At 32.3% G+C, this 16,601-nt stretch overlaps 1 protein-coding gene across 2 annotated transcripts in view; it reads left to right on the plus strand.

Moving 5' to 3' along the window:
- Window positions 1–16,601, plus strand: part of Utx (Utx histone demethylase) — a 530,199-nt gene that overhangs the window by 447,452 nt on the left and 66,146 nt on the right. For both annotated transcript variants that reach the window (XM_065501028.1, XM_065501029.1), the window contains 2 exons: window positions 6,941–7,150; window positions 7,216–7,342. In XM_065501028.1, coding sequence (XP_065357100.1) covers window positions 6,941–7,150; window positions 7,216–7,342 — 337 coding nt within the window. The remainder of the gene's footprint in view (window positions 1–6,940; window positions 7,151–7,215; window positions 7,343–16,601) is intronic.

Here is a 16,601-nt window from a genome sequence, read left to right on the forward strand (position 1 = left end):
TTTTGCAATTGAATGCAAAAGAATCGAAATATGTACGTAATTATCGTTGTAATGAGATATAAATGACAAAATTTGATTAAAAAATGTTAAAGTTATTACAAATTCGCCAGACCATTAGCGTGTTTCAGGCCACTTGAACAAAAAATTTAGAAAAAAAATTAAGAAATTTCGAGAAAAATTAAAATAAAAGCTCATTTCTACTTAAAATATGTCCATATGTACTTGTATATGAGTTTTTGTCTTCGTAGGATACCGTTAACCTATTCGCAGGTATGGCCAAAAAAAATAATTTTTTTTAACGGCTGTTTCAAATCTCCATTTTCAAATTTTAAAAATTTTGTTAAACAAATTTCAGAATTTTTTGATCATTACATTGGGATTTATTGAGATCAAAATAGGGAATAAAAATATGAAAAAATTATGTCAATACCTCTTACAGTTTTTCCGTACCTGCGATTTAAATTTTGAGTTTTTCAAGAAAAACTAATTTTTTGTCCATATTTAGGCGAATGAGTCCAATTTCCTTACTGTTATAAATTTTAAGTAAAACCTATTCATAATATTATAGTCCTTGTAATTTTAAATATGTTCTGAAAGTTTTACTAAAATCGGAAAACGATAACCTTTGAATCGCGAAGGTCAAAGGTCAAATTTTTCAATATTTGGAATTTCTAATGAAAAGATAGCGAAATGTTATATATTTTTGGGCCGATTTTCATGAAACTTGAGGAAAATATATATTGGGGTCTAGCATTTACAACAACAGTGCAAAAATGAATTTTAACCTTTAAGAGGACTTGGGGTCAAAATGGTTGTGTTTTGCGTGATTTTAAAAGTTGAGGGTAATTTGGACCCCAAGTGCTGCTAAGGGTTAATTTCCATTTTTGTGCTTTTATTTAAAATTCTTGACTTTATGTTATATTTTCCTTAAGTTACATTAAAATCGGCCCAAAAATATATAACATTTCGCTATCTTTTCATTAGAAATTCCAAATATTGAAAAATTTGACCTTTGACCTTCGCGATTCAAAGGTTATCGTTTTCCGATTTTAGTAAAACTTTCAGAACATATTTAAAATTACAAGGACTATAATATTATGAATAGGTTTTACTTAAAATTTATAACAGTAAGGAAATTGGACTCATTCGCCTAAATATGGACAAAAAATTATTTTTTCTTGAAAAACGCAAAATTTAAATCGCAGGTACGGAAAAACTGTAAGAGGTATTGACATAATTTTTTCATATTTTTATTCCCTATTTTGATCTCAATAAACCCCAATGTGATGATCGAAAAAATCTGAAATTTGTTTAACAAAATTTTTAAAAATTTGAAAATGGAGATTTGAAACAGCCGTTAAAAAAAATTATTTTTTTTGGCCATACCTGCGAATAGGTTAACGGTATCCTACGAAGACAAAAACTCATATACAAGTACATATGGACATATTTTAAGTAGAAATGAGCTTTTATTTTAATTTTTCTCGAAATTTCTTAATTTTTTTTCTAAATTTTTTGTTCAAGTGGCCTGAAACACGCTAATGGTCTGGCGAATTTGTAATAACTTTAACATTTTTTAATCAAATTTTGTCATTTATATCTCATTACAACGATAATTACGTACATATTTCGATTCTTTTGCATTCAATTGCAAAAGTATTTATTTAGTAGCAAAATTTTTTCAAAAACTGAAAAATTTGCATTTTTCTCTAATTTTGGCGATAATACATTTTTTGGGTCATTTTGAACCAAAGGAGATACAGGGTTAATTTCCAAAACTTTTTTTTAATGTAATATTCATTAATATAAATAAATCTACATATTTCTAGAAAAAAATGCAGAAAGTTAACGAGTTTCACCTATTTATTCCATATTAACAGTAAAATTTTGCATATATCTGAACTTTGACCTCGATGCGCGTCCAGAAATCGTTGCCCGATTTGGCTCAAATTTTCAGCACTTAACATTTAGGCCTAGTGTCACAATATTCCACCCGGCACTCTTTGAAATCTAAAAAAAAAAAATCGGCTGTCACTCTAATATATATATATATATATATATATATATATATATATGGGGCATTTCATGTCAAGTGAACCAACTTTTGAAATCGATGTCTTCCGATCGGGATGAAATTTGCACCAAGGTTAGCTCTATTGGATAGTAACTCAGACACAATTTTTCAACAACATCGGTCGAGAACTCTCTGAGTTATAGGGGGTAAAATTTTGACAATTTGGTCAAGCAGGGGTTTTTTCTTATCCATGTAACTTATTACCTATTGTTCTTAGCAAAATGTGTCCCAAATAGTATAGATAGCTATTTCTTCGATCTTTCGAAAAAAAATATTTAAATATTTTTTTTCCGAAATCAAAAACTTTTTTGACTTTTTTTTAAAATATGCCCTTTTTTTTTTTTTTTTTTTTCTTAAAATAAAGTTTAGATATTTTCCTTGAACACCTACTTGGTCGCTTAGTGGGATGCGAGTGGGATATCTATCAAAATAAATATTTTGTAACTCAAAACAAGCTATTTTTGACTTTTTTTGCAAAATCAAAAACTTTGTTGACTTTTTTTTTTCAAAATGGACCCTTTTTTAATCTTTTTTTTTAGGTCAAACAAAAGCTTAGATATTATCCTTGAAGACCCTTTTGGTCGCTTAGTGGGATGCGAGTGGGATATCTATCAAAATAAATATTTTTTAACTCAAGACTTACAATTTTTGACTTTTTTTTTGCAAATACGATTTTTTTTCCAAATGGGCCCTTTTTTTAAAATTTTTTTTGTAGTCAAAAGAAAGCTTAGGTCCATTCCTTTAAGATATTTTTAGTCCCTTAGTGGGATGCGAGTGGGATATCTATCAAAATAAATATTTTGTAACGCAAGACATACAATTTTTTAATTTTTTTTTGCAAAATCAAAATTTTTTTCCAATATGGGCCCTTTTTTAAATTTTTTTTTTGCTCAAAAGAAAGCCTAGGTCCATTCCTTTAAGATATTTTTAGTCCCTTAGTGGGATGCGAGTGGGATATCTATCAAAATAAATGTTTTAACACAAAAATTGTATGTCTTGAGTTACAAAACATTTATTTTGATATATATCCCACTCGCATCCCACTAAGCGATCAAAACCATCTTAAAGGAATAGGCCTAAGCTTTCTTTATAGCAAAAAAAAAATTACAAAAAGGGCCCATTTTAAAAAAAAGTCAAAAAAGTTTTTGATTTTGCCAAAAAATCAAAAATTGTATATCTTGAGTTACAAAATATTTATTTTGATAGATATCCCACTCGTATCCCACTAAGGGACCTAAAATATCTTAAAGGAATGGACCTAAGCTTTCTTTTGACTAAAAAAAAATTTTTAAAAAAGGGCCCATTTTGAAAAAAAATTCGAATTTGCAAAAAAAAAGTCAATAATTGAATGTCTTGAGTTACAACATTTTTATTTTAATAGATATCCTACTCACATCTTCCTAAGTGACAAAATAGGTCTTAAAGGAAAAGACCTAAGCTTTCTTTTGAGCAAAAAAAAAATTTTAAAAAAAAGTCCCATATTGGAAAAAAATTTCGATTTTGCAAAAAAAAATTAAAAAATTGTTACAAAATATTTATTTTGATAGATATCCCACTCGCATCCCACTAAGGGACTAAAAATATCTTAAAGGAATGGACCTAGGCTTTCTTGTGAGCAAAAAAAAAATTTAAAAAAGGGCCCATATTGGAAAAAAATTTTGATTTTGCAAAAAAAAATTAAAAAATTGTATGTCTTGCGTTACAAAATATTTATTTTGATAGATATCCCACTCGCATCCCACTAAGGGACTAAAAATATCTTAAAGGAATGGACCTAAGCTTTCTTTTGACTACAAAAAAATTTTAAAAAAAGGGCCCATTTGGAAAAAAAATCGTATTTGCAAAAAAAAAAGTCAAAAATTGTAAGTCTTGAGTTAAAAAATATTTATTTTGATAGATATCCCACTCGCATCCCACTAAGCGACCAAAAGGGTCTTCAAGGATAATATCTAAGCTTTTGTTTGACCTAAAAAAAAAGATTAAAAAAGGGTCCATTTTGAAAAAAAAAAGTCAACAAAGTTTTTGATTTTGCAAAAAAAGTCAAAAATAGCTTGTTTTGAGTTACAAAATATTTATTTTGATAGATATCCCACTCGCATCCCACTAAGCGACCAAGTAGGTGTTCAAGGAAAATATCTAAACTTTATTTTAAGAAAAAAAAAAAAAAAAGGGCATATTTTAAAAAAAAGTCAAAAAAGTTTTTGATTTCGGAAAAAAAATATTAAAAATTTTTTATTTTTTTTTTTAAATATTTTTTTTCGAAAGATCGAAGAAATAGCTATCTATACTATTTGGGACACATTTTGCTAAGAACAATAGGTAATAAGTTACATGGATAAGAAAAAACCCCTGTTTGGCCAAATTGTCAAAATTTTACCCCCTATAACTCAGAGAGTTCTCGACCGATGTTGTTGAAAAATTGTGTCTGAGTTACTATCCAATAGAGCTAACCTTGGTGCAAATTTCATCCCGATCGGAAGACATCGATTTCAAAAGTTGGTTCACTTGACATGAAATGCCCCATATATAAGGGTTTCAAATGTATACTACAATTAAGATTTGTTTTGTATGAGAACTGTCAGTTTATCGTCACGATGAAAAATAACCAGGGGCCGAATTACCGCATTCGATATCGAGTAAATTCGATCGTAATTTTCTTATTTGAGATTACGGCATTCGATATCGAGCAGGAAATTTAGTACATTTTGTTATAATTACGATATTGAAATTATTTTTCGATACGATAGTTCATTCGATCACGAGTGCGGTAATTCGGCCCCAGAGATTGAGAAAATGGGGGTAAATATATTGTAAATCTTTACGGTACGGGTAGCGAAGCACACCGGGTTTAGCTAGTAATAAATAAAATTTAATATCGTACGTGACATAAAGTACGTGACAGATTTTTCTCTTATAATAAAACAATATATATTCTGTAAATATATGGGGGATTTCACGTCAAGTGAACCAACTTTTAAAATCGATGTCTTCCGATCGGGATGAAATTTACACCAAGATTAGACCTATTGGATAGTAATTCAGACACATTTTTCAACAAGATCGGTCCAGAACTCTCTGAGTTAGAGGGGGACAAAATTTAACATTTTGGCCAAACTTGTGATTTTTTTCATCCATGTAACTTATTACCTATTGTTCTTGGCAATATGTGTTCCAAATAGTTTGATAGCTATTTCTTCAATCTTTTGAAAAAAAATATTTTAAAATATTGGACCATGGGGTCCAACTTCAAAACTTAAACTCATCCTTTATGCATGTGAAATTTCATTCAAATCGGACTCACGGTTTAGAAGTTACATATTTATTTCCCTCTATTTTTATACCCTTCACCTTCGTGAGAAGGGTATATATAAGTTTGTCATTCCGTTTGTAATTTCTACATTTTTCATTTCCGACCCTATAAAGTATATATATTCTGGATCCTTATAGATAGAGGAGTCGATTAAGCCATGTCCGTCTGTCTGTCTGTCTGTCTGTCTGTCTGTCTGTCTGTCTGTCTGTCTGTCTGTCTGTCTGTCTGTCTGTCTGTCTGTCTGTCTGTCTGTCTGTCTGTCTGTCTGTCTGTCTGTCTGTCTGTCTGTCTGTCTGTCTGTCTGTCTGTCTGTCTGTCTGTCTGTCTGTCTGTCTGTCTGTCTGTCTGTCTGTCTGTCTGTCTGTCTGTCTGTCTGTCTGTCTGTCTGTCTGTCTGTCTGTCTGTCTGTCTGTCTGTCTGTCTGTCTGTCTGTCTGTCTGTCTGTCTGTCTGTCTGTCTGTCTGTCTGTCTGTCTGTCTGTCTGTCTGTCTGTCTGTCTGTCTGTCTGTCTGTCTGTCTGTCTGTCTGTATGTCTGTCTGTCTGTCTGTCTGTCTGTCTGTCTGTCTGTCTGTCTGTCTGTCTGTCTGTCTGTCTGTCTGTCTGTCTGTCTGTCCGTCTGTCTGTCTGTCTGTTGAAATCAGTTTTCTGAAGACCCCAGATATCTTCGGGATCCAAATCTTCAATAATTCTGTCAGACATGCTTTCGAGAATTTTGCTATTTAAAATCAGCAAAATCGGTCCACAAATGGCTGAGATATGAGGAAAAAACCAAGTTTTTTGACCTATTTTTTTACCTATATCTGGATTACTAAGACATTAATATAGACAATATGGATATCTAATGATAGATATTTCAAAGACATTTGCAACGATGTATATAAGACCATAGTAAGTTGGACCTACAATGGGTCAAAATCGGGAAAAAAATTTTGAACCCGAATTTTTTAAAAAAAAAAAAAAAAATTTAAAAAACAAAAAAAAAATTTTTAAAATTTAAAAAAAAAATTTTTAAAAATTAAAAAAAAAATTTTTTTAAAATTTAAAAAAAAAAAATTTTAAATTTAAAAAAAAAAAATTAAAATAACAATCGAAAAATTTTTTTTTCCAAAAAATTCAAAAAACAACTGGAAAAAAAATTAAATTTTGTTTTCCTAAAAATATTTAAAATTTTGAAGTATAATTTGGTGAAGGGTATATAAGATTCGGCACAGCCGAATATAGCACTCTTACTTGTTTTTCTATACCACTGTACGTCTCGCAAATTTGCATGTTTGCACAATTGGGAAACTTAAGCTTTTAAATGAGTACCCTTAAATAAGCATCAAATAAGATAAAACTATTTTTTTGTTTTGAATCATCCAAAGTAAAATAAGTTTTTGAAATAAATAAAAGAATTAAAATATATTTTATTTAGTGGTTACGTCGTTTTCGTCAAATATTTGTCATGTGTGATATTGGTTATTTGCGTTTTTAATTAAGATGATGTTAAACATTAAATGGTAGTGAAATTTAGATCACAAAAATTACTAAAAATTAACACTTTAATTGATTTTAGATGTGTCCACTGGGTTCAATCAGTTGGCTGGTGTAACAACATTGCCTGGAACGTGGGACCACTTACCGCTCGACAATTTTCATTAGCTGTAGAACGTTACGAATGGAATAAACTGCAGAATTTCAAGAGCATCGTTCCTATGGTACACTTAAGCTGGAATTTAGCACGTAATATTCGCGTATCAGATCCAAAGCTTTTTGAATTAATTAAGTAAGTATAGAAAATCTTTCAGCTCTATTTTAAAATATGAATAAAAAAATTTATGTATATTTTAGAATGTGTTTATTGCAAACATTAAAAAATGTAATGCATACTCTTCAGTATGTAAAATCTAAAGGCGTTTTAGTTCGCTTTCATGGACGAGGAAAAAATGAAGCATCGCATTACTGTGGTCAATGTGAAGTGAGTATATATATTATTATTTGAGTATTTTAATTACAATAATTCGTTATCTCGGGAACTATTGGAGATATCGTAACGAAAGTTCACAAGGTTAATTTACAGTTGTTTGTCTTCGTAGGCGGAATGTAGGCACATCTGGTCTCACATTTAAAAAAAAATCCATTTATGATCCGAATGAGCTGAAAAAATCGCTTACACGTCTTTTAGTTCAATAGATATTTAAGTTTATTTAATTTTTAAATTTTGCTAAATTTTTTTCTTTGGTATTTTAGATATGGCTGGCTTCAGAGGGTTGACTTTTTTAAATATCAGCTATATTTGCGGTAAAATTCTAAACCGTATATTTGACTTTTTTTCAAAATATTTTTCACTATATTTTACTTAAATACATACAAAGGCCCATAATCATAGTCAAACACTAAAGTCGGTTCTTTATAAAAACAACTTTAAAATGAAAACCAGTTTTTAATTATTTTGCAACTATAGTCAAAATTAAAGTGTGTTTTAAATTGAACCGACTTTAACTGGGTGCCACCTCGAATATACAAAATGTTTTCATACAATTTACAAAAAATATAGACAAGTGGCACCACTGAACAGCTGACATAGAAAATTAAAAAAAAAACAAAAAAGGTAAACAATAAAAGTAACAGCGAAATCTAAAGAAAAAAAGCAAATTGTGGTGGAAAAATGGAAAAAATAAGATTAATATCAGGATATTTTGGTTCTAATTTTATTGATAACTGTTCAATAATTGCAAAATCTCTGCCAATATCTTGTAACATAAACATTTTTAACTTTGTGTGGAACTTTTTTACTTGGTGAAGAACAGCTGATGCTGTTGTTAAATGAGTTAAAAACAGCTTCAGCTGGTTTTATATTTACAGTCGACTTTAACGTCAAAAGTATATTTTATCTTGTCTATGGTAGACCTAAAGTCCACTCTTAAGTAAAGACGACTTTATTTCTCTTAAAATATACTTTATTTCTGACTATGATTATGGGCCAAAGAGTTTTTACATTTACACGGTAAATAACATCACAGTGCGCCCTTTTATAAAAAACAGTTTTTGGAACACGTTTTCCCCGTTTTAAGAATTTCGGTGTTTAATATTATAAAATCGCAAAAATTATAATACCATTGATTTAAGTACATTTAAATCAATATTAGTTTCAAATTTTGTTATGAAATATTTAACAGTTAAAATTTTACATTACATAATTCAAATTTTATATTTTTCTTCATGGAAAATAACCATATTAAATTTTTTTTTGTAGTTTTTAAATGACGTCCCCAAATTATATAAAATTACTAGCTGACCCGGCAAACGTTGTTTTGCCTTTAACTTAATTGTTTTATTTGCACTATAAACGTAAGTTGGGTATATAGTAGAGATGAGCGATCCCGTGATTTTTGAAGAACGTAGTTCTCAGTGAACGTGATTTATGGTTTAGAATCTAATAAGCTTTCTATACAAATCTGTTTCGCACTCTTCGAATTAATTTGCGAAAAATTGTTTATTGAAGAAATACTGATATTTTGGTATTGAAATTTGTGTGAGTGAAAGGTAAGAGGGTATATTTCAATAACCATTTATGTTATTTTTTTTCAAAACCAATTTGTTTATGTTTTCTAATGATTTTGATTTGTTGCATATATGCAACATTGCGTGTTGAGATGTATTATTTTACCAATGTGAATGCTACCTCTTCAGTATCAAAATAAGTCGTAAATTTAGTCGTAATTCAGCTCTGGGTGGAGAAAGAGCTCGCGTGTCATTGCCATTATCGCTTAAGGGCAATCAGGACGTCCCTTTTTCGCTGCCTTCGAGAGTTTTGCGACTCACTCTCGCATTGCATAATGTTTGGCGTCGTCTAACTGTACCGCGTTACAGTTTCTTCGAAGTTTGCATTGTCCACATGCAACTGATTTTTGGTTTTCATAACCTAACTTTTTAATACAAGATTTAATGTTTCAGCTTCCTATATGAAGATATAGGTCGACTGGGAACAAAAATCAACGTGGGATAACCTGGCAATTTATTAAAAACCTTATATTTAAAAAAAATCGTAAATTGCATAATCTAACTGCTAATGGCCTGGAAAATATGCTAGCAGAATGGGAAGATAGTGAAGATGTCGTTGGCTTTTCTGATGATGCTGTTGATCCAACGTAGAAGCGAATGATAATGAAAGCTCTGATGAGGAATTAGAGGCATTACCTGACTTAAAAAATGAACTTGAGCCCACTGACAATCTATCAACTGCATCCACGATCAGTCACAGCATTAGTACTTAGAATTTAGACTACATGGAAAACGAAAAGCCTAAGTTTTCATGGATTTGAAATACTTCCTGTATTTCAAATCCATGTATTTCCTTTTTACTTACTGGGAACATTATCAACCTCATAAGAGACCAGACTAATTTATACTCTATTCAGAAAGATGCTAACGAGACAAAATGTCGTCGATACGATGTGAATCACTTAGGCAGTTACTTTACATCACGATGATTGTGAACGATTGTATAAAATTCGGCCATTGATAGAGGAATTGAACAAAAAAGTTTCATTTGAAGAGCAGTTATCTATAGATGAACAAATGTTCAACAAAAGCTAGAAGTGTGTTGAAACAGTATTTACCGGATAAAATGTTTGTTGTATGTGATTTTTCTAGATATGGATATAAATATAAAGTCTACAGTAGCCAGACTTAGGAGCATCTTCTAATGTAGTAGTCCGCCTCATCACGTTCCTCCGAAACTACCAATATTCTGTAATGTTGCATTTTTGCAACATATAATTTTTTTCAAAAAATAGTAACTTAATTTTTAATAAAAATGTTTTGATTAATTTTTCTATTAATAATAGCCTACATTTTTGAGAAGTAACTTTTTTGTAAATTTTTTCACAAATGAAGAGCATCAAGTTTTATTTTGCACTAGCATTCATAAATGAAAAGCAAAAGATTTTTATCATTCTGAATGTACATAAATAATGAACGAATTTTGTTTATTTAAGTTGCATATATGAAAAAAATAAGAATGGTTTTGAAACTATTTTTTTTTTGGAAATAATTCGGAATCGCTCGAACTATTAGATACATTGTTACGAAATTACACATGTTTGGAGCTGAGGGGTTTTCGAGTTGTTTTTCAACTCTCTAGGGGTAATGGAGGCCAGTGCGTGGCCCCTCAATGTTGGTCACATCGGGTCTCACATTTTTTAAAAAAATCGGCAAAAATCCATTTATTATCCGAATGATTTGAAATTTAAAATGTTAATAGCCCCTGAGAAAATCTTACATATTTAGGTTAGCTATTTTAGTTGAAGAGATATTTGGGTTTATCTTTTTTTTTAATTTTGCTCGATCTTTTTTTGGTTTTTTAGACATCGCGGGCCTACGGAGGGTCGAATTTTTTCAGCAATATTGTTGATAAAATTCTAAATAAAATAAAAACAACTTGCTAACAGTTATCTCTCCTTATAAAAAGTTACACGCATCCAAAGTTGGAACATGTAAACATTTTTTTTATTTTTTTCATTGAATAGAAACAAATAAAACAAACAACTCACACATGAATATAAAAGAAGTCCGAACATAAATGATTTAAAAAAAACCAACAACATTAATGTGGGATTAATTTACCCAGAAGTTTGTTGACTTCAATAAAACACCAATTGTTTTATTTAATAGTTTATTATAAAATTATTCATTTAATTCACTTAGATCTAGGAATATTATTAATTAAAATATTATAAAGTAATATAGGAAAACAACTTTAATTCGACTTTTCACTTTAATACAACTTTGTAACTTAAATACAACTTTTCACTTTGGATGCTGCTGGACAACTCTCCTCTATATTAAAAGTGTCTGTCTATCCAAAACATACTCGTCACTCGTCCGATTATAAAACATTCTAGAAAGTTCGTGCGTGTAATATGTCATAGTATTGTCACTTTCCCTCCCATAGTCGTCAAAATTGGTCAGTTAATTTAAATAACAATTAACCCTTAATAAAGTCTGCCAGATCTAGTAGAGTGACCAGGCTCCAATCCCACATTCGGCGCTTCTGACGGGGTATTCGGCTCGAATACTGGTGACCATCTTTTCAGCCACCGTAAATGTCCTTCATGGACCTTCAACTTCGCCAACCTTTTCTACTTCGTATCGACCATGCTTCATTTTGCGAACTATTTTATAGGGACCAAAATATTTTTCCATCAACTTAATTCCGACGCCATATTGGGTACTCTTTATAGCAACAATATCGTTAATTTCGTAATGCTTCCCTGTTCTACGATTCTTATTAAAATTTCTTATATTCTCTGCTTGTATCTTGACGATATGCTCCTTAACCGTTTCTCGCTCCTTGTACGTCTCAGATTGCAATTCCTGTAGAGTTTGTAATCCCTAAAGGCATTAGATGTGAACGCAGTTCCTCTATCGGAAATGATTCTCTTCGGGTTACCAAAAACTGTCGCTTAACGCTCCAACCGATCAATAACTGCATCCGTGCTTGTATCCTTGGTGGGATATAACCAAACAAATTTGGAGAATCCATCAACGAATACCAGTATATGATTATATTGTTTGCTCGTCAATGTCATGGGTCCAACGTGATCTACGTGATAGGTACTTAATGGTTGATCTTCCTTATCGATTGGTGTCAGCATACCTTCCTTCCTACCAGACTTGGCATTCATCATTATACATTCAACGCAACTCATGACAACTTTACCAACCTTCGTGCTAAGGTTCGGAATATAGAAATATTTTTCAACATACTCCAAAGTGGCCTTTTCTGTGAGCTATGGTTATAATTTCGTCCTCCATTTGAGATGGCACAACTATCAACTCTTTCATAGGATCCTTGTATAATATATCGTGGTAAATAATAGTCCTCGTAATGATCATTTTCCCCAATTTTCCTAACTGCTCTCACCCACATATCGTCCAACTGAGCCTCTTTCAATCTATGTCGCAAAGAATCCTCGATCAACAAACTGGTAACCGTACTTAATGCGTCAACGTGTCTCATCCTCGTAGCTGACCATAGTTGAAATCCTGCAAGAAAATCGCCCATCTAGTGGGACATCAGCTTTTCTCATAGTCATTGCGAAAGCGTTGCAGTCAGTAACTATTTTAAATCTTAAACCCATAAGATATATCCTCCATTTCTTGAGCGCCTCTATTATCGCCAAAACTTCTAGTTCATAGGAATGGTCCTTTCTTCCGCTGGCGACGTTTTTCTGCTCATGTACTGAACCGGGTGAAGACATTGATCCTCGGAATAATTCTGCAATTGGACCGCATCATAGCCAAATTTACTTGCGTCAGTATGAACTTCAGTTAATGCCTTTGGATTATACAGCTTCAGTACCGGATGCTTTGTCAATGCTATCTTCAGTTATTTGAACGATTAAATCACCTCCTCACTCACAATGAACTCGGTGCCCTTTCGTAACAGATCAGACATGGGCTTCGCCAATATAGCATATCCATCTAAAAATCTTCGAAAATATGATGTTAATCCTAAAAATCTTTGCAAACCCTTGTCGTAAGGTAACGGAAAATTTTCAATGGCCATCGTTTTCTCATTCGAAGGACGAATAGTTCCTTGTTCTATAATGTAGCCTAGAAAATTTACCTTTCTTTGAAGGAACTGACACTTTCTCCATCGCACGTGCAAATCATTTTCCTCTGCGACTTTTAGCACCAACCTCAACTTTGCCACTCCGTCCATTTAATCCTTAGATGGAATGATCGTCCATATTAACCACTACTACATCTTCCGATATTAAATCTCTTAGTATGGCGTTAATAAATCGGCAAAATACCGCAGGTGAATTTGAGATTCCGAATGGTACAAATTTGAATTCGTACTGTCCATTTCTGGTAACAAATGAGTATTTGGTATATTCCGGATCTTTCAAATCAAGTGTGGTAAACACATTGGTACTAGCACAATCGGAGATGAATATTCAGATGTACTTGGTACTATGATACCTTGTTTCAGCCATTCCTAAACGTGTCTGTCTATTATATTCTGGTCCTCATATGAGGTTCTTCTCGGGCTCTGAGCTACTGGTATATCATCATTCAGCAAAATTTTCATACTTACGGCAACTACCTTACTTCCCTTGGGACAATATTCAGCTATAATGTGATTCACCTTATCTCGTAGTTCTTCGCTGAGGTGTTGTAGATCAGTAACGATTTTTTCATCTTCTCCGATGTGCATGCAAATATCTCCGAATTCACTAATAAGTTCCAAAGTATTTGTATTTTCCTGACAAATCTCATCCCTCTTATTCTCGTTATAAAGAAATCCACAAACTGTAGTAGGTTACTGCCCAAAACAGCTGGATACCCTATATCCTCCGCTCGTACTACGTAAAATCTTAATTTCAGCGACATGTTATCAATAATAACTTCTGCATCGAAGTAGCCTTGAGTATAAAATACACCAGCTCCAGCTCCTTTCAATCGTCGTTGTTCCAGTACGAGCTCAAATACGTAACGTAATAATAGTACCGGTGTCCATAAGGGCATAAATTTCGATGTCATTCAAACGAAATTTCTTGAACTTCATTCCTGGTCCAAAAGGTTCCCTATCGTAACTAAACATATTAATATTTCTGCGTTGCTCTTGTTTGACTTCTTGTTTATTGACATTGCAGTCGGCAGTACGATGTCCCAAACCGTTACATTTCAAACACTTAAATTGTGTTTCTCCACAATCCTTTGCCAGATTATCGGGACTTCCACATTTAAAGCAATTTCTCTTTATATTACCACCTTTTCCGTCTTTAACATCAACTTTTACATTGTTTGGGGAATTCCGATTATCCTTATTTAATGAGGTACGAATCTTCTCGTAGATCTTGATCTGCTCCTTCATTTGCTCTACCGTATTTGCCTGGTATAAAATGCTCTTATTGCTGTGTGAGTCGGGTATTCCTTCAACAAAATAAGCGAGTAGACTAGGTACATCCAAATTTATTGGCCTCCATCAGGGCGTATAAGTTCACGATAGCTCTCGTTTTGATTCTTACGTCGATTCCTTAGCATTCTGTGCACTTCTGATGTTTATAATGTTTCACCAAACTCTTCAACCAAACAATCCTTCAATGACTCCCAATTCCTTAACCCAGACTGACTTCGAACAAATAATTTGGCCGCACCCTTTAAAAGCTGTTTGCCATAAATTTCTGTATTGAGTTCCACCAGACAGTATCAGCATTTTCCTCAAAATCTTCAACCCAATGTCTAACATTGAGGGAATCAGTACCGCTAAATGTAGACAAACTATCAACGATGTCCTTCAATACAGGACCACTTAAGCGAACCTCCGGAGATAACCTAGCACATACGTCCTGATACCCAGAATTTACAGATTCTGCGCCATCCCCATCGATTTGATGACCGAAATATTGGAGGATCCTGTCACGTAACACCCTCTTCAACCCTGTTGCGTCCAACCCTAACTCATTGCGCAAATATTCGCAATTCATCAACATAATACTATTAACGTCCATTTCAAAAACAAAAATGTCCAACAACAACCTTACAAATTCAAAAAGTTATAAAAATTCCTTAAATATGAAGAATAAATCCAAATATCTACTTTATATAAAAAAATAATATTATACAGTAATAATTTAATACAAATTAATTTCCAAAAAAATATACATGTATAGTAAACACAAGATATATTTTCACTTCAAATATTTTAGAAGTCTATCTTGAACATTAAAATTTAAACATAACTAATGTTTACAATTTTCAAAAAAATTCAACAGAGCTATTCCGTAGTATGAACTCTTCACTTTACAGCAAATTAAATTTAACATAATATTCTCAACATTAAAATTCAGTTAAATTTAAAACCACAAGAGCTTTTCAACATTAACAACTTCATATACATATAATTATATTAATGTAACATTCTATTTTTACTTATCTTTACTCAACATTCTATATTTCTCATTAAAGCTCCTTTTACATTCACCAGTTGAATTTCACCAACTTATTCGTCTGTTTTGCTTAATGGCAAAGCTTTCGAAAAAGCAAACTTCTTCACGTGTATCTGCCTTTCTTTAACACCAGGGATCACAATTAATTGTCCACTTCAACTCAACTTAAATTTGAGATCAATAGTCACTTATTTTCTCTTTTTATCCAGTCAGCATAATATAGCTTTACTCGCTGTGTTTTTTTCTTTTTACTTTTCTACGATCAAACACTTTTTACTTGTTCGTTCAAGTTTTTTGTTGTTCTTATACTATAACACATTCGAGAAATATTTTTTCCACTGAACTATGTATGTGTTTTTGTGTTCGTAGAAGTTTTTTCGTCTCTTTCAACACTTGTGAACACAATGTACGTTACTTTTTCTCTTTTAACACTATTATTGTTCCAATAAGAAAAGGAGGTGTGCAAGAGACAAAAATAGTTGTATACACTGAGGATTGTTATAGAAAAATCTCTCAACACCTAAACGACAGTAAGAAAAACTTTTATACATATCAACTTAAGAGTTGCAAGGGCTTGATAGTAGTCATAAAAGGTATAGAGTCCAGTGTAGATACAAACGAAATCAAGGAGGCCCTGGAAGAATTGGGCTATCAGACAAAGAATGTAGTCAATATCTTTAATAGAGACAAGGTTCCTCAGCCAATGTTTAGGGTTGAGTTAGAGCCTGATGATGGGAAATTAAAAAAGAATGAAACTCACCCTATATACACTCTAAGATATTTGTTGAATCGTAGAGTAAATATAGAGGAACCTCTTAAGCGTAGTAATTGTCAGGAATTTGGACATACACGTAATTATTGTACCCTACGCACAGTATGTGTTGCATGCGGAGGCCTGCACTCTTCGTCACAATGTGATATAGTTGAGAATGGTCTCAGTAGGAAATGTGGTAACTGCGGTGGAGATCATTCCGCTAATTATCGCGGATGCCCGGTCTACAAGGAGTTACTAAAATGATTGAGAGAGAGGCAAAAGCTGTTGAGAGGTGAAATGGTTGAATCAACACCTACAAATTCGGTATCTACATCTAGACCACTAAGCTCTGGAGTAGATTTTTCAAATGATAAAATAAATGCGGCTCATCCAGTATCACAGGAAAATGGCCAGGGAGCTACAATTAATGCTGGAGCCAGTTCATACGCCCGTATTTTAAAAACGGGTTATCAAAAGCCAAAAGTCCCCCAAAATATGGGAGGGTTGGAAAACCTTATGCA

The sequence above is a fragment of the Calliphora vicina genome, chromosome 2, assembly GCF_958450345.1.
Source record: "Calliphora vicina chromosome 2, idCalVici1.1, whole genome shotgun sequence".
NCBI classification, from domain to species: Eukaryota; Metazoa; Arthropoda; class Insecta; order Diptera; family Calliphoridae; genus Calliphora; species Calliphora vicina.